At 41.9% G+C, this 26,201-nt stretch overlaps 1 protein-coding gene across 2 annotated transcripts in view; it reads left to right on the top strand.

Moving 5' to 3' along the window:
- slc12a2 (solute carrier family 12 member 2) overlaps positions 1-26,201 on the top strand; it is a 92,723-nt gene that overhangs the window by 18,431 nt on the left and 48,091 nt on the right. For both annotated transcript variants that reach the window (XM_085794135.1, XM_085794136.1), the window contains exons 2-3: positions 18,425-18,544; positions 22,143-22,218. In XM_085794135.1, the coding sequence (XP_085650261.1) occupies positions 18,425-18,544; positions 22,143-22,218 (196 nt within the window). The remainder of the gene's footprint in view (positions 1-18,424; positions 18,545-22,142; positions 22,219-26,201) is intronic.

Raw genomic sequence — 26,201 nt, 5'->3', positions numbered from 1 at the left:
CCTCCTGTTCTGGACAATAATGAAGAGTGTGTTTAGCCTGTATACATGACCTACGCAATGTCACCTTTGACCTCTCCCTGACACCCAACTCCTCATGATGGGAGCCACGGGGTCACATACTGTAGATGCCAGCCCATCATTTCTACTGAGTGTCACCTTGGCATTAAACATCGCATTGCATTTCTGTTTGCCTTCAGGCTTTGATGCTAATGTCAATAGATGATCATTCAAATGTGGTCGTTGAATATTAGAAATAAAAGCCCTGTGAGATAAAACCGTTTGTGGCTCCACTCATGTGTCATTAAACCATAGTAGAAGAACAGGACTCAATATGATGATGTCATTAAAAGAGGACCAGTCAAACCTCAAACGGAGGAAACAGTGATGAAATATGACATTTCTGTTAGTTTCATCCAGCTGTTTTTCTATAGATGAGTGGAAACCATGTGAACGACTGTGCAGAATGATTGTGGTCAGCTCAAATGCTCACGCTCAGGCGATTATGTAATAATTAGGACAGGCCTACTCTGATTGGAGCTCCAGTACCAACAGGTCGTTGAGCCAGAGAGAAGCCTGAGAGGAAACGTCAAACTACAACAAGATGATCTTTGGTTCTTAAATCCACAAATATGTGGTATAGATCAACACTGGAGGTAAAAACCCTCAGGAGGACGGATGTTTAAATTCCAGTCTGGATTCTTTTCACTGGTTTTCATTCACATTTATATGAAATCCAGATGAAACGTGAGAAAAGCCCCCCCCCCCCCGCCCGTATAGAGACGCAACTGACGACCTTCACAACCACATTTCCTGTCGCCTTCAGCCCTCACTCACTCACTCACTCACTCACGCAGCTGCACGACACACCGGCCATCCGTTCCCAGCACTGCTGAGCTCGGCATTTCACAAAGCACACGCACTATTTTCTCTTAGGGGGGGAGGGGGGCTCAATCATGGTATGAGGGGTGAATGTTGACATCCCCTTCTCACATGATACCAACCCAACCCCCCCCCACCAGCACAGAGCGGAGCAAGCGCTCATTGCCACGGCAGGGTGTGACTGATACTGGAGGAGCAGCAGAGTGTTGAGGGTTGGTAGACTGCAGACGGCTCGGCAGACAACTGAGTGGGTTTCATGACACATAAATATAGATACTGTGTTTATGTGTGTCACACTCTGTCTAGCACAAAGATGTAGTCTTTACCTTTGAACAGGAAATATCATTTTGTGTATTTCAGACTGTTTTATTGCTCATATTACCATACTTGATACTGTGGGAACTCATTTTTTTTTTTTACGTTTAACTCTTATTTTACTACCAAAAACAGTGTTTTTCATGTTAACGACTAAAATGTACACGAATTAAATAGAGATGACTTAAAATTTATTGAGGTAACAAATGGGTTGCCACCCAGATTTGCTTCCCTCTCTGCAATTTTCCCCAGACATATGTTCCTCTTCCACACAAACACAGCATTTCAGTCAAATTATGTCAAATTCCGCGATTTTCCCCCATAAAAATAGATTCCGTTTTAATTGGCCAATTCTGCAATTCCGTCCGCGGAAATCATAGGACATTCAGGGGAAATTCATACAAAACTAATCTACGACCTCTTTATAGAAAAAATGGGCTGCTGTTAGATATCAAACAAAGCAAAAACATCACACAATTCAAAAGTCAATTAAAACAGTGTTATGTTTACTTGAAAGATACAAACAGGGTTGAATGACATGTTGGGATGATGCTGTACAACTTCATCTGCATCTGTTGAGTTACAGTAGGGGATTCCTGCTACACCTGGACAGTAATGTACTGAATATGCCTTTGACCTTGATAAGCAGTTTGGCACCTTTCTTGTTTTTTTTTGGCACCATTGAAACATAAATAGTTGAGGCTTAATACACAAGTAGGATTAAAGGTTAGGCAGGTTCAAGCCCAGTAGCTTCAGACTACTCCTTTTCAGCATATGCCATAATTATGGACTCATAAGTTTGATTATATAGTCTGGAAGGAAGATTAATAATGATGTTTGACTGATTGTTGATTTTCACTATATGTGCAAATTACTACTATTATTACTACTAGAAGCAAAGCTTTTGTACAACAGTTGAGAACCTTTGTTTTTGTTTTGTTTTTTTTGATTCTACAGTTTGTCATAGAAAAGGTGTTTTGACAAAAAGAACAATGCAACATAGTGTATCTTACATTTAACCAAAAAGGTAAGGCTGAAGCTCTAAGCTTTTGATGCGTATTGCGTACACTTCTCACCTATTTTACAACTAGCAGATTTATAATTTACACCATTCCCTCTTCCAGTGTGATAATACAAAACACAATACAAAAATAATTTCTACACTACAGTCAGTCATGTTGTCTGTGTGCTAAAGCTCAGGCACTATTATCAGAACATTTCAGATGATGCAGTTTCCTGATTTTTATCAAAGTGGTAATAACTAATACACTGTTCATTATCTCTACAGAGGAAATGAGTGTTGTCTCTCATTCCCCTTAATAACCTGCTCAGAGGAAAGTCAAGGCTCGCAGTTCTTAATTATTCACCTTGACCCGAGGACACGGTGACAATGAGCGCCTGTGTCCGTGTGGATCAGTTAACGTGCCACATGTCCGCGCAGCGCAGAAGGAAACGCTTTGAAACGGCTCGGAGATGTTTGGAGGTCAAAGCGACTTCGCTCTGCTCGCCCGTGCGGAATAATCAACTTCCTGTAAAGACGGCGTTGGGTTGGCATCATGGAAAAAGAGTAGATGACGTCCTTTTTATAAACGTGTTTACAGGCTGCCATATGTTTCGTCTGCGTGTACACATGCGAGGCACATGGCAGGATGTACCCACAGACCCCCAAACTTCTCATTCAAGTGCAAATATTAGGTTGTTTCTCAGTGGCCCACTTCTGTAAACACACGCACAGTCGCACACACAAAGCATGTGGGACGGAAAGTTCGGAATTAACAAGTCAGAGGAGCAGAAACGCTACAGGAATGTCAGCCAACGCTCATTTCAACATGTTTTGGTTGAGATCTGAGAGTGATGGTGTTACTTTTTGGACTCGGTGTCCTGCATGAAGTGTCCAGAGTAATAACTTTGTCACACTGTTTCCTAATATAACAGAGGTCTGGTAAAATCAGTGCAGAGGAAATGAGGGGAAAAAAAGATAGATATTATGCACACACCACACAAAATGAAAAAGATTATTACATTAACAGTGAAGTGAGACACAGTGTACACACCAATAACCAGGAAAACAGCCTCATAAATCAAGTTAACACCAGTCTGAAGGAACACTGCTCGGTAACGGCCAACAAGTTCACCACAGCAACTTAAAGTGATGACATCACCGTGTTCACAGCTCGTTCCCGCTGAAAAAAAACTACAAACAAACAAGAAAGTTTCAGTACTTGGTTATTACTCTGGTCCGTTTTGACTGTCAATCATTACGTCTCCTCTAGACATTTGGCAACTTTGAGTGAGTGAGGAGCTTTGACGGATGAACCAATGAGCAGGAGAAAAGAGTCGGACAGGCTGCAGCAAGGGAGAAAAGATGTATTCCCCAGTTTTTCTCAGGTCATACAGGCCTACTGTTAGTGACACAGCGTTTAGAGAGCTGCTCACGTGATGGATTCAAGTCAGTGGACGAGAAACACACACACAACAGGGAGAGATCAGAGAAATCAGGTTTGGCTCAACAACTGGACTCTTTGGATTGGAGTTGAACACCTCTGTTCTACTTCAAACATGTCACTGTGTCCCGCCTCCTGTAAATCCATGTCACTGTTCATCACTGTGGAGGCAGATTCACTTCCTGCTTCCTGCTCAGCCTGCCAGCTGTCTGCTTTTATGGATCCTCTCTACGCTGAAACAGGAAGTGCAGGAAGTTCCAGGTGACCACTTGTGTCTCTGTCTATTTTTGTCTAAATCACAGACAAGTGTGTGTGATTAAGCTCCAGAGTCTGGGTCAGCTGCACCTCTTCATTGTAGAGGTTACAGAGCTGTGCTGGTCTACTGGTTTCACTCACTGGAGCCGAGGTGGAGAGCAGCACAGAGGAGCCCAGTGGAACGCTTTGACAATCCATCAACATTCATAAGTGTTCACACAGTTAGTTGTTGTTTCTCATACGGTAACACTTTATAATAAGTACACACTATTAAGCATTAGTTAAACTGTAAATACTGAATTCATTATTTATAACACGTGAATATTCAGTGGTATGTAGTTTTATAAACACATAAGCACTAACTGTATTTATCTAACTACATACTTAAAAGTATTCATGTGTTGTAAATGAAGAATTCAGTATTTATTCATGCTTAAAGGGATAGTTCAACATTTTTGTAAATTTGGCATCCCTCGTCAAACTCATCAAATACACAATCCAACAACTCCAAAACGCTCTGGTGGACAAGTTGTGACCTGCACATTCACAGAGTTGTTTTAGAGGCAAATTCACGCAAAACTGCTGATGCGTGTTCCTGTCGGGGGCAGTTTTTCAGCAAGCAGTCTCTGCATTTACCTTGAAAACAACTCTGTCTCGTAACGTTCCATTATTATCTCATAATGTGGTGAATGTGCAGGTCACAACTGGTCCACCAGAGTGTTTTGGAGTTGTTGGATTGTTTATTTGATGAGTTTGATGAAGAAAACCAAGAAATCCCATTAGCCTCCGTAGTGTAGCTCTGAGCAGCTCGCGGCTCTGCTCCGCTGTTCTGAAAACAGCTTGCACTGACAATTATAGATAACAAACCAACTCCTAAGACTATAGGGATTATGGCAATGGGCCAATTTGCCAAAATGTTGAACTATCTGTTCAACTAATGCTCAATAGTTTGTACTTATAATGTGTTACCTTCCCATACATTTGATCTATAATAACATCATTGATTTCCACATATGTTCTACTTTTCATTTCCTATTTTATACTTTTAGAGATATGAGCAAAGTCGTATTCATTCTGACCATTGAGCTCTGTCCCTGTCCATCCTCTTCACCCCTCTCTGTGCCATGTTCCTATGCTTCAGAGGTGTCCTATAAGCTGCTAAAAATCAGCGGAAGAGAAGCTGCAGATCAAGCTCAGCAGGAAGGAAGGAAGGAGGACACAGGAAGGACATGGAGCCTCTGGTCTATTTCCAAAATAATTCACCCATCACTACACTACATCACTGTTAATAACTGGTGGCGCCTGGCCAGACGGGAGGATTTTAGCTATGGACCCAAAAATTACCATATCAGCAAGTCAACAAAATGAGGCTGTTGGAACTCCCCTGGTGGTGTATTAACTCCTCATTATATATAGATAAATACTGCTAAAGCAAAAATGGACTCATGCCTGCCTCCTGGACCTCACACACACCCCCTGCCACCCCAAGACCAACACTGATAAAACCACCTCTCACTCCAGGTCCATTCACAGATGCTGATATGTTCCCGTTCAACAAAGCTCCTCAGTGTCCGCAGGCGCCTCACTCCTCACCTCTTTCACACTAATGCCGGAGTCAAAATTGTAATTCGACACAATTTGAAAACAAAAATCTCTGCAGTGCGAGTCCGGGCCGTTTCAGCTCCATCAACAGGCCTCAGTGGGCAGCAGGGAATCCAACTCTGGGAGAGTTTCAGCGCAGTAAAAGAATAATGACCCGAGTGGTGGGAGGTTTTCCCAAACAATGGTGAGATGTCTGAGATAGTGGACACCTGATCGCTCCTCTCAGTCGTCGGTTGAGTCATGCAGGGAGGACGGGGGGTGTGTGTGTGTGGGGGCGTGATGGAGGTATCAACACAGAAGATGCAACAAATATACTGTATATATTTTAGACACCATCCAAACATTTTATTATGACGGATGGGACACTTGGTTTACAGCAGTATGTCACACATAACACGTTAAGCTGACAGGGGGCACTTGTTGCCCTAGCAGCCACCTTTCAATCTGGATCAGATGTGTTTTGTCTGTCAGTACAGGATTAATCCTTTTGGTATGTTTGCCTGGTAACTTGAGAATGACACGGTGCTGTTCAAGTTTTAACAAATACTGAAAATCTAGTCCAAGTTCTACGAACAACAACTCACATTACAGTCAAAATATTCACAATACAAAACCACAGGCAGCCTCCACACCGCTATGTTTTCACTTTAAATGTCCATTTGACCTTTAAAGGAGACATACTATGCCCTTTTTCCACTAATTAAAATAGTTCCCAGGTGTCTTAAAGACATGTCTGTGACATGCTTTGGTCAAAATACCTCAAGGATCAAACATCACAGCTCTTTTCATCCTCTCTAAACAGCCCTGTTCAGAACGGCTGGTTTCAGTGCCTGTCCCTTTAAATGCAAATTAACCACTGCTTGCCCTGCCCCTTCTACTGGTACCAGGTAGGGGTGGGGTTATGCAAAGTCGAAAACTAGTTACATCACTGGAAGAAATCTGAGGGAACAGCTCGTAAAACCACATGGATTTCAACCTAGGGAACCTGCAAATTAGTGCCTGTCCCTTTAAATGCAAATTAGGTATGGGTGGTGCTATGCAAATTCATAAACTAATGACATCAGGGAACAGTTCGTAAAACCACATGGATTTCAACCTAGGGAGCCTGAAAATTCGATTTTTTGTTTTTTAATTCTCACATTTGGTCGGAAGGAAAGTAAAGAGTCTTCAAAAAGTGATATTTCCTTATATGTCCCCTTTAAACTCCATGTCGTTATCTATTTTAATCTGTCTGTAACATTTCATCTGAAAACACACACATACTATGGCCATTCATGTGCTGTACAAAGCAGTCAGCTACCGTAGTAGCCAGCCAAACTGTTATGAACTAGTTCCAACACAAGACAGTTGTAGCATTAAAATACAGAATTCAACTGAACAACAACTGCAGCAAGGACAACAAGGTCAGTAACACTGTAAACCATTATGTTGTAAACACCACTAATATTCACCACAGAGTTTTCAAACTAAAACAGGTCCAACTGTGTTGACTGAAGTCTCTGTTTAAGGTGCTTGCAAACTCCAGGACAGCAGGAGTAAACATGGAGAAAGAGATGAGTTTACAAATTAAAAGTCATGTGGATTCTGCCTCAGATGACAGACGCTACACGCAGAGTGTGTTTGGCAGTTTAGCTTAATAAAATGAACTAATAAACAACTAATTAAGAAGTTTAATGGCATCCAAGCAGTTCATACACAACATGTAGTGCTGCTGCACACTAGCTCCAAACTGAAGAATCGTGTTTTATTTTAAGCATCATCAGAAAACTTTAGTTAAACACTCATCATATCATGGAATAAAGATCATGACCTCTTTTTGTCAGAAGCAAAATAAAGAAGTGATCCAACTTCTTGGTTTCAGCATGGCCATGAAGTGTTTTACCTTCAGCGTGTGGCTTTTAATAAAGAGCTCTGCTCTTACGCAAGTCAACACAATCCTCTCTGTTGAGCTGCACTGATGTCTGTTTTTCCATCATGTGGTGTGTATTTGAGAGGGAAACTGGCAGCTCCAGCCTCACAGACACAAACACAGCCTGTTTGTTTTTTGATTAGGTGGGTTGCGTCAGCCCTTATAATTTATAGAGGATTAATTATTCATGAAGAAGTCGTCGGAACGTGCCAGCGTTTCCTGGAAGTGAAAGTTTGTGGGTCCGCGCAGGTTTCTAGAAGTCCCTCCTTGACTTTCAGACGGTGTTTGTCCAAAGTGAACCTTTTTCAATCTAATTGCATCATTAGGTTTTATTTTATTTTTTTGGAACAATGCCTTTTCATGTGAAGTGGCGGTACAGTTTGCACCGGTGTGCTAAGCTCTCGATGCTTTTGTCATTGTTGTGCAAAGCCGGCCTTTGTGTTGCTTCAGCCATGTAGATAATGTTGACCAACTCATCCTGTGTTGTGTGCATTGTTCCGCGGGGCCGTGCATTCAGCGGCGAGGGCACTCAGCCTCCGCACATGCAGATCTTCCAGAGCTCCAGACCGCCAACCAGAACGCTGCGGCCACTTTTCGATGGCGTGCAAGTGAACATTTTCACACAGACCCGGTCGGTCGTGCCAGTGTGTGATGATCAGTGGGCTGTGTGTGTGCAAACTTCAAGCGCCTCTAGTCATTGATGCACAGTTGGTCTCTCCCTGTGAAATGGTGCTTTTAACTATGCTCCAAAGATTGAGCAGTTTATCACTACAAATATAATAGGGAGAGAGGAGAGAGGGGGAGGCTGAGGGAGAGCCAATGAGAGGTCCCGACTGCAGGGAGGGAGCGACTGGTGTGGTGTGGCCTGTCCGCTGTAGGGAACTCTCTACCTGTTACTGTGGCAATGCATTTTAAAGGAGACATATGATGCTCCCTGTGCATAAATTAAAATAGTTCCCAGGTGTCTTAAAGACATGTCTGTGACATGCTTTGGTCAAAATCCCCCAAGGATCAAACATCACAGCTCTTTTCATCCTCTCTAAACAGCCCTGTTCAGAACGGCTGGTTTCAGTGCCTGTCCCTTTAAATGTAAATGAACCACTGCTTGCCCCGCCCCTTCTACTGGTCCCAGGTAGGGGTGGGATTATGCAAATCTGAAAACTATAGGCTACATCATTGAAAGACAACTGAGGGAACAACTTGTAAAAAACCCACATGGATTTCAATCTAGGGAGCAGGACAAACACCCAAATATGTAAAAGCCTTCACAAAGTGATATTTCCATAATATGTCCCCTTTAAGTTTAAAATGTTGAAGTAGCACAGAAAACTGGCCTCACCTGAAACACTTAGCCCCTCCCACTTCTCCTTAGTGAGAGGAAACTCTCAAAGAGCTGATCAAAATGTTTATGAGGTTCAACACTGACTGTAACACAGCCAGTCTTCCTCTCTAAATTAAAAAAACAACCAAGATCACACAGAAGAAGAACGACAGGGCCTGTGTTCAGTCTGTCAGAGAGCAGGGGAACTGCTGACAGAGTTAGAAGAACACCAGAACAAACACTCGGTTGAATTATTGAAATTGTGAAATGGCAAAGTGCAAAGAAACAAAATGTGTCACAGCAGCTCATGAATGAAGCTTTGTGGTGCTCCAGAGAAGCCCAGGCCTGCAGATGATATTGACTGAACTTACTTCAACATTTTTATGTAGGTTCATGATGTTTGAGAAAAAGTGAAATTCAGAAATCTACTGTGTCTACTAAAGTGGTGACTCATTATACTCAAAATATTAGTTTTTTTTCATGTAGCTCAGAACCTACTCAAGGCAATTAAAAACAACGTAAAATAAAAATTTAGAAACACATGCTGTTATGTTTAGGGCCCGACTGATATGTTTTTTTTGGTGGCCGATTCCAATAACTGATATATCTTCTGATTAAATATTTGACATTTTTAAATTGTTTTTTAAAACAAATGGTTACTTTTGATCCCTTAAAGGTGTTAGCTACAAGTTTAATTCCTCCCGGCCAGTAAGTGTCGCACTCGCTCCATCCTTCAATTGCACTGGTTGCCAGGTAATGCCTATAGGGAGCGGCTAGTAGCTAAAGCTAAGCTAACGCTAACCATATTTAACGAGCAGCAGCTCCGGTGTTGCAGGGGCAACACATCTGAATCATTTCACACTAAAGCCTGGTTTATGCTCGACGCAGTCGCGAGTGCGCGAGGCTCGCGCGCCACAAATGACGTAAACGCGCACCTCGCGACGGCGCGTCGCGCTGTCGCGCACCTCCAGGATTTTGAAACTTGGCGCGCGCCGCGCGAGTGTCGCTCGGTTCAAAATGGATGAATTTGAGGGAAGACTGGCTGAGCTGGTACGCTCTAGCATTTGTACAACTCGTAATTAAGTTATAAACACCATCAAATGACCCAGAACTCGAGGAACTATGCAAATCCGGTCCCTCCTCTCCTCCATGTGCATCTGTTTACAACAAGCCGGCGAAAAATCAATACATGGAGCGATCGATAACGTTATATAACTACTACACTGATGTTGCAAGGACGGTTGGTTTTCAAATCATGTAGTTAACTATCACAATTACACCGGAGCTTTTTAATTAAGGTAAATAGTAGAGCTATAGGAGAAATCCTGCTTACTTCTTCTCTGTTTTTAGTTGCTTCTGCTACTTCCTATTGTATTTTTTTATCTACCGCCCCCTGTCTTTGCTACGAATATTGCAACGGTGAATGCGGCAAGTATAAACGCCTGTGCGCTCTGCCGAGGTGCGCGCGCCAACTGCCAACGGAGCCAGGCGAAAGTATAACCTAGGCTTAACTCACCTGCAGACGAACCCGACAAACCCGCAGCATCACGCCTGCACCGGAAACGTTACGGTACCGGCTGACCGTTCGTTAGCGTTAGCATTAGCATTAGCATTAGCACGATGCCATTTCTCCACAGAGCTATCAGGATCTGCCCCCCCTCCCCACGAGCTCCACCTCACGTGACATCAACGTACTAATGCTGTTGGCGCAGATCTTTTCATGCTGATGTTGCCAATGTTAATATTTATATGTTTTGGACCTGTCAAAATTTATAAAACAATTATTTATATACTATTAAAAAAATTCTGTAGATAAGTTGTAGCTATAACCTTTAATATAGGCTACTTCAAACACTTGTTAGACTGATATAAATTAATTAATTTCACTATACTTTCAAATACTATTATAGTCAAAAATTGTTGTGTGGGGAAAGCAGCATATGAACAATTTTAAGATAACATCACAAGCCCCTTTTAATATTTAGCTTTAAAAAAAATCAAGTACAAAATGATGTGCAAAAAGACAGTAAAGTGTATTCCCTGCACTTGAAGAGTGAAAATATAAGTGTTAACACTGGTTGATTAACAATTATTCTCTCATGGCTATAACCAGCCCTGTCAGGCCGTGGTTGTATTCTGCCTGTATTTGATGACATCTTTGTTTTATACGCATGCTTATGTAATGGAGGGTGACCTACTTTATCAGCCACTGCTTGTGTCACGCAAACTTAAGATTCAGATTAAACATTCAGCAAATACCCAGTCTCTGTCCGTCTTTACATCCATTCAGAACTAGGCTATGCAAATGAAGCTGTTCATCGGCTTACGAGACTTTAAGTGAACACCACACTCAACCACAAAACACTGTGACCGCAGTATGAGGGAAAAAATCACATCAGCTCCGTCAGCAGTGAACACATCTGTTTCACCTTAGCTGCGCTCCAGCTCCACCCACTGTGTTTTAGCCCCGCCCCCTGTGTCTCTGCTATAGATCAACTCAATGGGCACAATTTTAGTCAAAGACCCGGCTCGTCCCCGACGGCTCTGTGCCGCAGAGGAAACGTCTTCTGATCATGAGAAAGATGCCGAGCAGCCTGAGCGTCCACATTCCTGAGCTCCACCGGGGTCAGAAATGGCTCCACGCCTTAAAAAAATGAAATGTCAGCACTCCTTCAGTCATCTGTAGCCTACCGCACAGAGAATATAGCAGAGTACTTGATGCTCATGATACCAGGGACACTGGTCTCACAGACCTTGATTTCAGCATTTAATCGTGACAGCAGCAGTGTAACCTGACCCGACAGCACTCCCAGCTGTAAATCGATGCCCAGCTGTTTGAGTGTTTTTGTGCCAAGAGCAGATGCAATAATGTTTTAATTGTGAAGCTGATTTCATGCCACATAAAGATGCTGGAGGTGAATTGAGTCATTTTAATCAATTCTATCACACCGTGCATGTTGAAGCAAGCGTGCGGATAGTTGACCTGAATCTGATCAGACCTGCTCAATAGCTGGGTTTACACGGAGCCAAATGTTCCAATTGGAATCGGCTATGATGTCCAAACTGAATGGAAATGCTCCATATAAACACCTCGGTCAGAATAAACAGGCACAAACCCAATGGAATATCATTTTCAGTTTTAGAGGGAGAGAATATTCCTTTTCCCAAATCGGTCAACAGTAAAATTATATCACGTAAACGGTGAAACGGAATGTTGACTGGTTGCATCTTTGATCAGTCGCATGATGTGTTGATTCATCTGTGAATCATTTGTATATAATTTAGGTGTGAACCCGGCCTAGACCAGCACGTCTTCTCGGGTTGGTTGAAACTCTTTGCGCATGTCTCATAGCTGTAAAATAGGGCTGCACCTAATGATTATTTTCATTATCGATTGTAAATGTAAATGATTAATCGATTAGTTGTTTGGTCAATAAATGTTAAAAAATGTTGAAAAATATCAATCAGTGTTTCCCAAACCACAAGATGACGTCCTCAAATATTTTGTTTTGTCCACAAACCAAAGAGACACTCAGTTTATTGTCATAAAGGAACAAGGAAACCAGAAATATTCACATTTAAGAAGCTGAAATCAGAGAATTTTGACTTTTTTTTTAACATAATAATCGATTATTGTGCGATTAATTGATTAATTCTACTACTGATCAGAGGGGTCACTGTCCTCTCCTGAGCTGGGGGACAGACACCCTGACATGATCCTGGACGAGACCCTGCTGTCCAGGTCCAGAGGCAGAAGAGACTCAGATCACGGTGATGCTCCCTCCTCCACTCTGCTTCACCTCTGGGTCGATGTTTTCATGTTGGTGTGAGATATTTTCCCACCACACAGAGAACTGCATGACCTCCTACACATCTCCTCTGTAGTTATTTGCTGACTGACCCTAAATCAGGGCTTTTGCCCCTAAAATCTGAGACAGTGCTGACAGAGAACCAGCTTCTGACAGTAATTTTTCACCTACTTGCGCATGTGCAAACATGCAAATTTACCTTTACAGTGGTGAAATGTCGAATGGGCAACTCAAAAATCTGGAATCTGTCATGAACAGGTGTCAGGCCAGTGTGTGTGAGGATCATGGATGAAACAGAAATGTGAATATTTGGTTTGCAAGTCGATTTACGTGCCTAAAATTTGAAGTTTGGGCTCCTAGGGAACAAGAAAACAGCCTGGAGCCCTGAGTTGTGCATCAGGCTTCATCTGTGTCTGGTCGACTCATGAACAGAGACGTTAACCAGTTCCAAAACTCCCTGAGACTCATCTTTACCCAGATCCGGATGATGTCATCCCTTCACTCTGCCACTTCATTACTTCTGTGTGTTTGCCTCAAAGAATAGGCTAAACAAATCCGGTTTGGTTATATCATCACCTGAGGATGGAGAGCTGTAGTTTTCCATGATGTAGTAGACTAGATCTAGTCACTGTCTCTGGTCTCTGAAGGAGGGGGTCCGGAGAGGGGGGGGGTCTACAGAGAACAATGGGAGAGACGGCATACGTCAAATGAAAGGATGGGAGTGTGACTGGTGCAGTGCGAGCGCCCCGTCTGTGTCACGGCCTTTAATTTCCTGCTTCCTACCAGTCTGCTGCTGGACCTGCACCAACACAGCTGCTGCCAAGAGCTTTATTTTTACACTCATTGATTTCTGAGTCAGATACCTGACAGTTAGTTTGATCCCAACAGGCTGTTTGCCATATTAACTCTTTTGTGTTGACCTAGTCATGAGGAGAAGTTTGGCCACCCTCCTATTGTCTAGGAGAAGGGTGTGATGGAGACGACATCTTACTCGGTTTACAAGTTGATCTGTGTAGAGTTCCTTCTGATGCAGCCTGCTGACAGGGAGTTTATAGCTTCATATCTTCTATCTCTGTCAGTGAGACGTCTGTTTTCAGTTTGTTTGCCTCTGTAGTTGATGATACTGTCCTGCTCAACAACATGTGCTTCAATCCACCTGATCTGTTTGTGAAGCTGCTACAGGGCAAAGCTCTGGTCACTAACGGTGTGTTCTAAGCTTTACTCAGGGTGGGCAACCATTAAGAGCTCTAATTACAGATTCAGATGTATTCAGATCATTTAAAGGCTGTGTAAAGGTGGACTCGTGACTAGATCAGTTTTCTTGTTCACTATGATGATGTTTAACCTCTGTAGTCTTTAAACAGTTGTTAGCAACCAAATGTTGTAGTAGTAGTAGTAGAGCAGTGGTTCTTTTTACATCACGGACCCCGAAACTGACACAAATTAGACCACAGACCCCCCCATTGGACAACATTTTGATACAAACACCAGAAATATTTTTGTTTTGAGACTGAATAACGATTCAAATAAGGGACAATGGTGTGAATTTTTGGAAGACTTTTGAGAAATTTCTGGAAAAAATTGAATATTTCTTAAAAGTGGTAATATTTCGAGAAAAAGTTGGGGACCCCCTTTCGACCCTCTCAAGGACCCCCAGGGGTCCCCGGACCCTACTTTGAGAACCACTTGTCTAGAGAAATCAGGGCGAGACTTTGTTGTAAAATTTACATGAACCACAGACCTTTTATTATTTCAGGAATTAAAAAAGCCAACCTATTCATAAATCCAGAGACTTCAGGACGAGAGGACAGGAAGTGCTGAAATGCAGCCAATTTCCTGCTTTTAGGAATCTTTCCTGGAGCAATTTACAGAGGACGAAGTCCCGTCCCTCCTCCACGTTCGCTTCTTGTCCACTGTCCATTATCTCAAAGGAGTTTAAATCGAAAGCAACTGGACTTGGTTATTTGTCTTTATCTGTCTTCATCAGTTCATGTTAGCATCTGACCAGGCAGGGACTGGTCCAACTAACTGGTCAGATGCAAACATGAACTGATGAAGCCTCTTGGATGAGAGGTGAAACGTCTCCCAGACAAATAACCAAGTCCAGTTGCTTTCGATTTAAACTCCTTTGAGATACTATGACCTGCACAAATGAGAATATGCACAGGCTTTACTGTCCGTTATGTATTTTTTTTTAAATTTCAGTTGTTGCCCTGCTTTAACTGAGAAGAAGAAGCCTGATAAACAGTTAGATGAGGGAGAAGGTCATTGTCAGAGCTGAAGTTCATTTGGAGCAGAAACCTGAGCTGCAGCAGCATCGTGGCTCTCAACAGTCGGTCGAGCTGTGAGCTCGTGATGATTGCAGCAGTTTTGCTGAGTCACTGGAGGGATGCAGGCGGGGTGCTGCTGGTGACAGATGGCCCAGGTGAAGTGATGCTGAGTGATGCTCGGAGCCTCAGCTTCCATACATGTCAGAGCCGCCGTCCTGCTGGATCCTTTACACCGCCTATTTATACTCCCGTTGTAACAGAGACGCTGTTCATCAATGTTTGTGTCATGTTTCCTTTCTTTATCCCCACACAGACCTCACTCCAAGGTCTGTGTGAAGCCCTGTTGGTTTAGATACATGGGCGGTGGGTCGGTTTGTGAGTTTGGTTTAATTTATCACATCGTTTCCAGAGCATTACCTCCAGGAGCTTTCTCATATATAACACCCAGACCATTTGAAATCATTGCATTTCCCTCAATAAACTGATATTCAGCCTCTGGGCGTATGACTCAAATATGAATCAGTGTGGACACGTGGACGTGGATCCAGAGGACGCGTCACTGCCGATCAATAACCCACGGTCTGCACAGCACAGCAGGCCAGAACCATATCATTACACTTCCTGTCCGCGGCTGTAAAATGACAGCAGTGTAAGAGAATCCATAAATCCAAGGTTGTCCATACCCACAGGAAACGGCCCCAATACGTAGAGGGTTATGTGTTTCCCATAAACGTGTGAAAACGGTGCAGATTGTTCCAGACGAACATAGAAGTCAGCGTCATGTGACTCATACATTGTTTTTAACGAGGTTATGTAACTAAGCTCTGACATGTCGAGTAAATTATGAGGGCATTCTTCTAAAAATAAAGCATGTATAGACTGTGTGAAGGTCTGAGTGTGGCAGTGGAAAGAAACGTGCTGGACTCTGGCAGGATGTCAGTTAAATTTATTCCTTGTAGTTTCACCAACACAGTTTGAGACGTCCACTAAGTCTTTGCAGCATGTTAATTGCCTCGGTTCATTATTAACTTTATTAAATTAATTAGAGTTTTGTGGGAAAAATGTGTTTGTCTCTTAAAAGGCGCATTCCTACTGCAGGAGGTTTCCTCAGGAAACAGGAACTACATTTAGTTCCGGGGTAAAAGATAGATATCCCCCCAAAAAACAGCCCTGGTCAGGGGGAGGGGTGGGGGTTGTACTTTGAAAGTTCAGAAACTTGGTTTGCACAGTGTAGTAGTGTGGTCTGTTTGTTTTATTGTGAAAAGTGTGTCAAAAAATTAGAGCGATTAATTGTTGTATGTAAACATGATATATGTCTTGCATGTGAGAAACTCCAGAATTTATGGTATTGCACTTGCGCAGCCCAAAAAAGGAACCAAGATGGATTTTTAGTAAAGGTGCACTGGTTTTTGGTTAAAGGGACTACAAGGACTTTTGGAAAGCAAAGTGTTTTCACACTACATATCCCATGAGCCTCCGCGCGCACGGTGAAATTCCTGGACCGGCGCAAGACGGACAAAAGCGAAAGCATTTGCCAAGAATGTTTTCATTAATCAAGAATGAAAGTCAGAGGTTCAAAGACGATCAGATACCGTCGTAGTTCCGACCATAAATGATGTCAACTGGCAGCATTATTCCCATGACCCGCCCGGCAGCGGCCGGGAAACCAGGAAATGCTGGGAGAGTCGACCACTAATTAATATCAAAATAACTACGTATAAAGACAAAACGAATGCAAACTCCTTGGGGTCTCTTTTAATCATATTGGTTACTATTTATCTACTTTATATCCGTAATCAGTATCAGTAAGGAATTCTGACCTGTACCATCCAGTATTCGTCTCACAGATTTCAAATTTTGCTAAAAAAAAAAAAAAAGTTACTATTGATTTCTAGTCATTGAATCATATTGTGTTGTCTATCGTCCTTGTATCATATCAGCAAACATGTATCATGACACGTGTCGCATCGCTGTTCAACATAACAGCTTCAGTGTTCATCGTCCCAGAGGTTGAACCATGTGTGTTTTTGTGAGCCAGCTTTCCACCTGTATAGTAGATCTCTGAGGAAAAGTTGTGTTCTTTTCTCGGCTACATCTCCTTATCCACACGGCCCCGCTGTTATCAAACAGACAGACAGACAGGCTGAGATTGAGACCTTCAGAAATGATGCCTGTCGCTCCCTGATTGGCTCTCACCAGCCTTGACAACATGATTGATAATGAATTCCAGTCTCACTGACCTTGTTACTGTATTTGCTGCTTTTTTATGCTGCAACTTTATTGTTCCTCATTCAGACTTGTTTCTGAAACTGATGGGCAGAGTTGACAGTCTGCTTCCTGTTTACACCAGCTCAGCTTGCACATGTTCAATATGAATGCTCATGCAGTGTTGTTTAGCGGGAGAACAACTGAGAATGCTCACCTAGACAGAGATTATTTTTGTTTTAAACCTTTTCAAAATAAAAGTCTGTGAGTGTTGACTGATTGACAGTCTTGTGGGTGTGTACTCTGTTCCCACTCTCTGGTATCATGGCTTGTACTGAGCTCTGTAGCCTCTGGGCTACCAGCTGTCACATCACATTAAAGCCTGAAAACCATGCTAATGACTCACTTGTGTTGAGCTGTTGTAGGGACAGTTGGAGTCGTGCTGTGAAGCTTATTTTTTGTCTGACACCCTTTAGTGAAGACGGCTCCCCGCTCAGCGGAGGCGGGAAATGCTGTGAAAACGCTCAGGACGGCAGAGGAATGTCCTGAGGTGATTACCAGAGCTGTAAAAGTCGGGAAAGACAATAACCAGCACCTCGACATTGTCTGTGAAGATGAAGAGGGCATTGTGTGTTTTAACTGCTCCAGCATCGTGTGTGTTGGTTTTTTTTTAAAGAGCTGGTGTTGCCAGGCGACATGCCACCTCAAGGCTATTCACCACTTTATTTTCCCATGATCCATTGCGTCACACCACCCCGGAAGTCGGTTGTTTACGTAGCAACAGCTAGCGGCTAACGTAGCAACCGGACATCCACAACTCTTGCGATTGGCTTTATGGTCGCTACAGGCTCCATTCATAAAATCTTTAACTTTCCTTGAGTTGTTTGTGCATCCAACAACAGCACATGCCGTACCGGAGGACATTCTATGAACTTGTAATAATAATAAAAACACTTCTAAGACAGACTGCTAGGCTAGCTCCATTCTGCTTGAAGTGAGACAGAAGTGCGAAACCGACTTGTCGGTGAATTGAGTGTCATGGCGACGCCCAGCGGCGTTCTACGGAAAGTGGTGAATAGGAGTTTATCACCTATACATGATTAGTCTTGTCGTTTTTAAAAGCTTTTCAGGATGTTGCCCAGATTTTAGAGGAAAAAAAAATCCAGCCTGAGCACCACAAATCACTACAAATTCTATTTTAGTGTGGAGTGTTTATTCTGTCATTGATTTCACATCGTTCCTGCAGCGCAAACAGTGAAACCAATCCACTGAAGCGGCCCTGTGATCTCACTTGAGAGCACATAAAGTATTTATGTATGAAAGTCCCAGATTTTCTTTGGAAACAAATATCCTGTGTTTTTTTCTTCTACAAAAACATCAAATGATAATTTTTTCCCTCTCTCTGTCGTTTTCAGGAGCCGTTCGAGGACGGCTTCGCCAATGGAGACGAGCTGACCCCGGCCGAGGAGGCTGCAGCCAAGGAGGCGGCTGAGCCCAAAGGAGTGGTGAAGTTCGGCTGGGTCAAAGGAGTCCTGGTGAGTTCCTCATCAACTACACAGGGTTTAACTCAACAATTACTGCTGTGTTTCGATGTGACTGTAGATATAAAATCTGTTAGATTTATTTATTTTGCACAGTTAAAAATACACAAGTAAAAGGAAGAATTTAACAGTTTGCAGTGCTGGAAGAGGCGACAACTCAAAGAGCTTATTAGATGCCTCCACCTACGGTTAACAATGAAATATAATGTCATACAAAAAGAAAACAAAACATACAAATGAAGAATCAGAAATATATAAATGATGATAGGAAGATTATAAGGAAATTAAACAAAAAGAATAACGATCAATATATATGAAAAACAATATAAAAAAAAAACGATAGAACAAAACAAAGATCATTTTAAGGAGATTACACAAAGAAATAAATGAGATCTGTTCTGGTGCATCAGGTGATCACCCAGTCATCACCATTTAGCCCACATCAACTTTGAGGACAACATGTTCACCTGCTGCCTAATACATCCCACCCACTAACAGGTGCCATGATGCAGTGTTATTTATTCACTTCACTCGTCAGTGCTCAGAATGTTATGTATGGTTGGTGACGGATATAGTAAGGGAGCATGTACAGGTCCACACAATCACACATGCTGCAACTGTAAGATTTTCTACTATTGTACACACACGTGGGTGTATTGACTCACACTGAAACCAAATCTTTATTGAACTGATATTTCCAGGACTGGGATATGTGTACAAAAATAAATATAGATGGAGTTGATCCATACACATACACATAAGATCCGGAGGGTGATAAATATGGTGCATACAGTATATAACACCATACACTTTAGTTCTGAATCTGACTCTGTTGCATTTTACTTATGATGTGACTGATATTCTCAGAACTAAAGAAGCTGCACATTTCACCTCTAACCTACAATGTTATTAAAGGTCCAGTGTGTAAAATGAGGGGAAAACAGTAACATCTAGCATTCTGACTGTATTATTTATCTATTAAATATGTCTATTGTTTATTTATGAACGTGAAACTCCTGAAACCTGCTCTCTGGTTGGCTGGATTTCCCATTCTGTACAAACATGGCGGTGCAAGATGGTGACACTCTCTAAGCAAGACCCTTGCTATATGTATATATAAAAGAAGCTATGAAAACCAAACTGATTTTATTTTATAGTGATTATACACTTATACTAATATAGTCATTGGTAATTCAGATTTTACCAATAGACCTTGACAAATTTTACACACTGGACCTTTAAAAAAAATGTTTACATTAAGAAAGGACCCAAAGCTATCACATTAATAAACTTTTTTTTTTTTACATTAGGAAACTAAGTCATGCACAGCTGCTGTCCAAATGCACCTGCTCTTTACTGTCTCATAGTTTAAAAGTTTTTCAGTTCTCATGATGAAAGAAATAGTTTGTTTATGACTAATGTTTCCAGAATTAGCAGCAGCAGCTTTGATGTGAATGTTCTGACCTTATATTCTCTCTTCATGTGGTCAGCCACACTCAGTTAAACCGTGAGCAGTGGAGCGCAGGTGAGAAGTGTGCCACTACACAGTATAATTTGACCTGTGCGTGTGAGTGGGTGGCACGGTGTTCAGGATTGTGGAGCGTTGGTGTGAACCATCAGAGGCTCAGTTAGCAGGTGGTTGGTTGGTTGGTCGGCGGGTTAGAGAGCAGCTGAGAGCTGTGGCTCCCGCTCAGCTGGACCTACTTCATTTTATTAAAAGCACAGGATGAAGTTTTCATATTAAGACGCGTCTGGATAATGTCGTCCTGCTTTTATTTTGGCATGATGATTACTTACTTCCTCTCTAATATAAACTTTGCGCTAATTCCTCTGGTTTCTGATGTTTCTTTTATCAAGTGTTGGGAGATTTTCAGTGTGACAGTCAGTTACCTTTATAGGCTGGATCTGACCCCATGTGTGTGTCAGCTACATGTTGATGTAGTTCAACAAGTTGTACAAATTCAGAAACACAGAACAGATTTTATTGTAGGTGTATCATTTTTATTGCTAATTTTATTACAAATTACTGAAAAGGACTGTTCTACTTTGTAGATTTTTTCCCCAAACTTGTCTTTATTGGGTTTTTTTATTTTCCAAACTTGTCTCTTTTTTTTTTTTTCTAACACAGCAGTCCTTGAGCTGAATGATGTCACATTGTACAAATGAACAAAACACCAGATCAGCCCAGTCCTCCCTCCCTTCAGACCACTAGCTCCCACAGAATATGTACTGTACCTTGTCACAGAGGAAGACAATAGGAATTAAAAAAACATACTGACAAACAAACTGATACAGTAAATAATTACTAAATTCAATATGAATTATTAAATTAATTATTAAAACCAAACAAAAAAGAGCAGAATTATAGAAACAGCAGACTTAAAGAGGAAAGTGCCACAACAATAACCAAATGACACACATCTGACAAGTACTCTGGAAGTGCACTCAGCTGTCTGCTAGTGTAAATAAAATAGGGCCCACAACAACCATATCCTGCTCTTGTAATGCTTCATAATGAGTGTCCTTTACAATAGTGTTAAGTGCTAAACACTTTGCATTTCCTGTCTTTACTTCATAATAAAAGACAAATGTTTTACCAGTTAATTGAAACTGGAATGTCACAATACATTGTTGAAAACCTTTTAGCCATGATATTTATATTTAAAGTCAGCCATGGACTGCTGCTATTGAAACCAGATGACAGATGACAAGCAGCAGAAGTCACTCTGCCTGCAGGACTTGTAGGTGGTTGAACATCTTCCTCTCACTGTCACAAGCCACTAGGGATGCACATTTTGAATTTTTTTTCTGACCGATAACCGACGCTCGTTAACCGATTATTAACCGTTAACCGATAAGATTAAGAATCTTGCGGCGCACGGCCAAAAAAAAAAAAAATAAAAAATAAAAAAATTTTGGTTTCAATTTTTTTTTTTTTTTTTTTTTTTTTGCCGTTAAATACACACGTGCGCCGCGACAGCTGATCAGTGCGCTCTGTCTCAGCTGATCGCGCTCTGGAGGTTAGATCGTCCAATGTAGAACTGTATTTTTATACAAAGTGCAGCCAAACACCAGGTTGAAGGAGCAGCAGAGCTCCTCTGACAGCTCCTCTGTGGAGCTGCAGGAGAGCTGCAGGTGAACAGGCTGGAGAGCAGCGACGTCCTCTTTTTTTTTTTTTTTTTTTTTTTTCCAGCGCCGTTGTTACAGGTGATGCACATCTATGTCCGTGTAGGTTACATTTATTGTCTGATCTTCCTTCATGGGGGCTGCTGCACATACTGTCAGTCCTCCTGTGTAACTTTTTGCTGCGAAATATGACTGAAGGCACGTGAACTCTGCACGTGTCGACACGCCCCCATGAGTTGACGACTTAAGGAGCTAATAAAATAAATAAATAACCGATAGTATTAATCGGTCAAAGTTCTTGTTATCGGTTAACGGTTAAACGGTTAATCATGTGCATCCCTACAAGCCACATTTAACTTTTTATTTGTTTTGTAAATCCTTCTCTGCGACTTTGCCGAGAAATGAGCGATGAAAATCCTGATGCTCCGTTTGCACTGAACCTCTCCGCCCTCTCCCCCTCCTCCAGGTCCGCTGCATGTTGAACATCTGGGGTGTGATGCTCTTCATCCGCATGTCCTGGATCGTGGGTCAAGCTGGAATCGGTGAGTGGAGATCTGTGAGGAGCAGATGACTGAAATGACCTTAAACTGTGTGTTTACTCCCAGCGAGGTTTGGACACAGGAAGTGGAGGGTGCAACCCGCCTGTGATGAAAGATGCGGCAGTTGAAAGTCAATTGTTTGTTCCTTTTTTTTGTCTTTTTTTTTTAATCATTTGTTTGCAGCCTTTCCTGAATCTTACATTTAAAAACCATCACATGTGAACTGAGGTTGAACATTTAAAGGGGAACTATGTAAGATTTTTACCTTTCTTAAACAGTAATTGTGATGGTTTAAATGACTTGTTACGAGGAGAATGGAGGCTCTCTGCCTTCCCCCTAGCGTCTCTTGGTGGAAAACCAACTTTGCAAGATCAGCGCCTCCCGCCCTGTGTCCCAGTGAGAAACAAGGACTGCTGTACGACACTGTGACTGTGACGCAAACACGCTCAGTAATCCACAGTGGAAATATACACTCCAAAACTGTAGGGTAGGGCTGCACGATTATGGCCAAAATGATAATCACGATTATTTTTGTCGATATTGAAATCACGATTATTAATCACGATTATACATTATGTTAGATAAAACATGTTTTTATTGCACTTTCTATTTGAAACAAACAATAGGCTATGTGAACAAGGCTTTCAGTTCAAAATAAAACGTAAAATAAAAATAAATAATAGCCTAAAATAAAATTTACCCAAGACAAAGGGCTAGCGAAAAATAAATGCCATTGCAGAGTGCAGAGGTGTCATTCTGTACAGTAGCGTACAGATACTTGTGTAAAAAACAAAAAATAAAAAAATAAATCTGGTAGAAGTAGCTGCTGATTCAACTACTTTACTCAAATAAAAGTAAGAAAGTACAGGCTCTGAAATGTAATTTCAAAGTAGGCTATAGGTAAAAATTAATTTTTGCCATCAATGATACACAGAGATGTGTGGGCAAGAGTCTGTCTAGCATGGACCAAAGCACAGCACGGACGCTTCAGCAGCAATTTAGAACGAATTAAAAACATTTAATGAACAGACCAAGTGTTTTCACACAGGCAGCGTCCAGCAGGTCGGCCTAGCTCAACTGTGCTGCCACCAAAACGGCCATAGATCGCCGTTACCAGCCGTTATGATCACGGTCAGAACGTTTTATTTACACGACGTATAACACCAAAACGGCCGCGTGGGGTGACGGGGTCTCGGTCCAGCTTCGAGACCACCCCGCAGCCCGACCTCGATCCAATCCAGAGCGAGACGGCGACATTAGACAGCCTGAGGTGCTGCTGACTGACCAGACACAGACACACGTCATGTCTGTACTGTCACCGTCTGCTGCCGACATCGTCTCACTCTCACTGCAGAGTGAGATCCATACAGTCTAGGAGTGAGACGTAACACCGGGCGCAGAAGGTGACACAGTACAGCAGCATTTGAAGGTGCCGACTGACCGGCCGGGACACACACTCTGGACTGTAAACAACATGTAAAGGGAGGATGCGCTCGCTTGTTAGTTAGGCAGCTTCATGGAGCCCTAACCTCTTGTTCGCCCCCTGGTGGTTGGCGGACTATTGGTTGAGAAAGCGCTTGATTTGATATGCAGCACAGCCCGTTTTTTTACATGTTAATAATCGTGACGATCATCTTAATTTAATCGTGGCAGCCAAAATCGTGATCGTGATTAAAATTCGATTAATTGTGCAGCCCTACTGTAGGGGGAGCACAAAAGAGACAAGACTTGCATAGCTCTCCTTTAATGTAAATAGAATCAAAATTACAGTAGAGTGTGCCAGGGCTGACGTCAAAACCCAGAAGTTTAGCATCGCGCTGGTTCCAGAAAAGAAAGTCAATGGGATTTTTGCATTGCGTTTTGGATTATGTCAGAAAATCAGCTCTATGGCTAACACAAGTTTATGATACTTACCAGATTTGTTCAGCGAGATAATCTTCACATATGAACACCTTTTCTACCGTATTTGGCAGCACCCGCTAATCGTTGAAAACAGCAGTGATACGTGCTTCCACGTCGGAGTCAACGTCGGAGTAACAACATCGGAAAAAGTCGCTTTTGACAAAAAAAAAAAAGCAGGATCTCATACAGACAGCCACAAAAAACAACAACCATTAAATAAAATCATTGCATAAAAGTAGCTGCACACCGGAGGATAAGAACAAATTATTGCACACTATTGTCTCTCTCAAAGGAGAGATACTATTCGATACTATCCTTTGAGATACTATGACCTGGACAAATGAGAATATGCACAGGCTTATTGCACACTATTGATCGTTAAAAAGCCTTGTGGCTTCCTGTTCCTCTCCATCTTGCATTACTCATGATCCAGACATAAAGGAACATGTTTGTTTGGTACAAGACCAATAAAAATCACATACTCATTTAAAGATTTTTTCCAATTGAAATGTAAAAACAACTATGCATATTATATATAATATATTATATTTCTATGCTACTTAAAAAAGGTCTCAGTTTTTCTGATTCATATCAATCGTTATTTAAAAGATCAGATATTGGTTCATAAAGTCCTTTGATTAATGTTTGCCGTTTCCTGTTTGTTTAGTCTCGTGCAAACGCACAAATGGCACAAGATCTGTCTGTTGTGTCCAGTCACTGCTGAAATGTGCACATTGACTGCAGTACTACAATCATCACCTATGACTGTACTTGAAGAGTTGCACTGTTTACTTAAATACATGTGCATCGGTGTAACTGCTTTTGGATCAATTTCTAATGTAAACATTAATATTTTTAGTAATCCAACAGGTTAGAGAGTTCCATCTTTGTACAATTTCTGTGAAATTTAGTTCTGTGAAAATCTCTTTCATAATTGAGCAAAACTGGTATTCAGAGTGAAAACCTCTCAGCAGCACCCAGCCCTGCTTTAAAGTCACTTTACCTCTGCTCATGTTACATCATTGTAACGTTACATTGCATTAGATGTTTTGACGCTCAGTCTGATCAGATGTGTCGTCACACCAGCTGCTGAGGCAACACACAACCACACACACACCCACACAACAGAAGTTCTGTTGAGGCTGACTTTTGTCTTCACTTTATCACAGTGTGTTTTTACAGGAGTAGAAGTGTCTCCACACTTTGTAGTCAGTCTTTACTGTGGCCTGACTGTGATGTGTGTTCACAGTGGAACAGAGACGATAACAAGGACTTCTGGGAAGAGTGTGTCAAATTGTGTTTTATGTGTGCGTGGGGGTCAGTGGTGAGAGGGGGAGTTGTGGTTTCGGTTGGGGTGAATGAATGCCAGTCGATGTAGTGTGTGTGTGTGTGTGTGTGTGTGTGTGTGTGCGCTGTAACACAGTCATAAAGCTGTATGTGTCATAATGACTGATGAAGACTCTCTGTAAAGATTCAGTGAGTGTTGATGTAGTTAACTCCTTTTTATAAACATTTACAGTGTCAAGGTGCAACATAAATACATCATTAGACAATTATCAGTCATTATTGTCCAGTGGTAATGGTCCGTCCTCTCCCTGGCTTCTAGAATCAATCCATTTTTCATCAAACTGTGTCTCTTTTAATCTGAGTTCATGTTTTAGTTTATTTCATTCATTACAAATCTCTTCCCCTGTCACAACAGCCACTGCTCCTCCATCAGCTGTTACACTTTATATCATAACCTTGTGACTGCGTTTTTACCTGCTGAGAACAGTATTTTAAGAAGATACTCGTCCTCTTTTGTAAAATCTGACACAATCAATACATGTGTCAGATTAGATTAGAGTAGAGTATCTTACATGATTTGGATATCTCCAATCCTATTTTTTTTCTTAGACTATACTTAGATATTTTATCCCAGTATCCTTTTATTTTTTTGGGCTTTTTGCCTTTAATTGATAGGATAGATGAGAGAGGGGGCGTGACATGCAGCAAAGGGCCACCAGATATGGGATTTGAACAAGGACAGCGGGGACTGTAGCCTCTGCATATGGGGCGCCTGCTCAACCCACTGTGCCATACGG

This window comes from Trachurus japonicus, chromosome 12 (genome assembly GCF_045865225.1).
Source record: "Trachurus japonicus isolate A0001 chromosome 12, Traja_1.0".
Classification (NCBI taxonomy): domain Eukaryota; kingdom Metazoa; phylum Chordata; class Actinopteri; order Carangiformes; family Carangidae; genus Trachurus; species Trachurus japonicus.
This window is presented reverse-complemented; position numbering and strand designations above follow the sequence as displayed.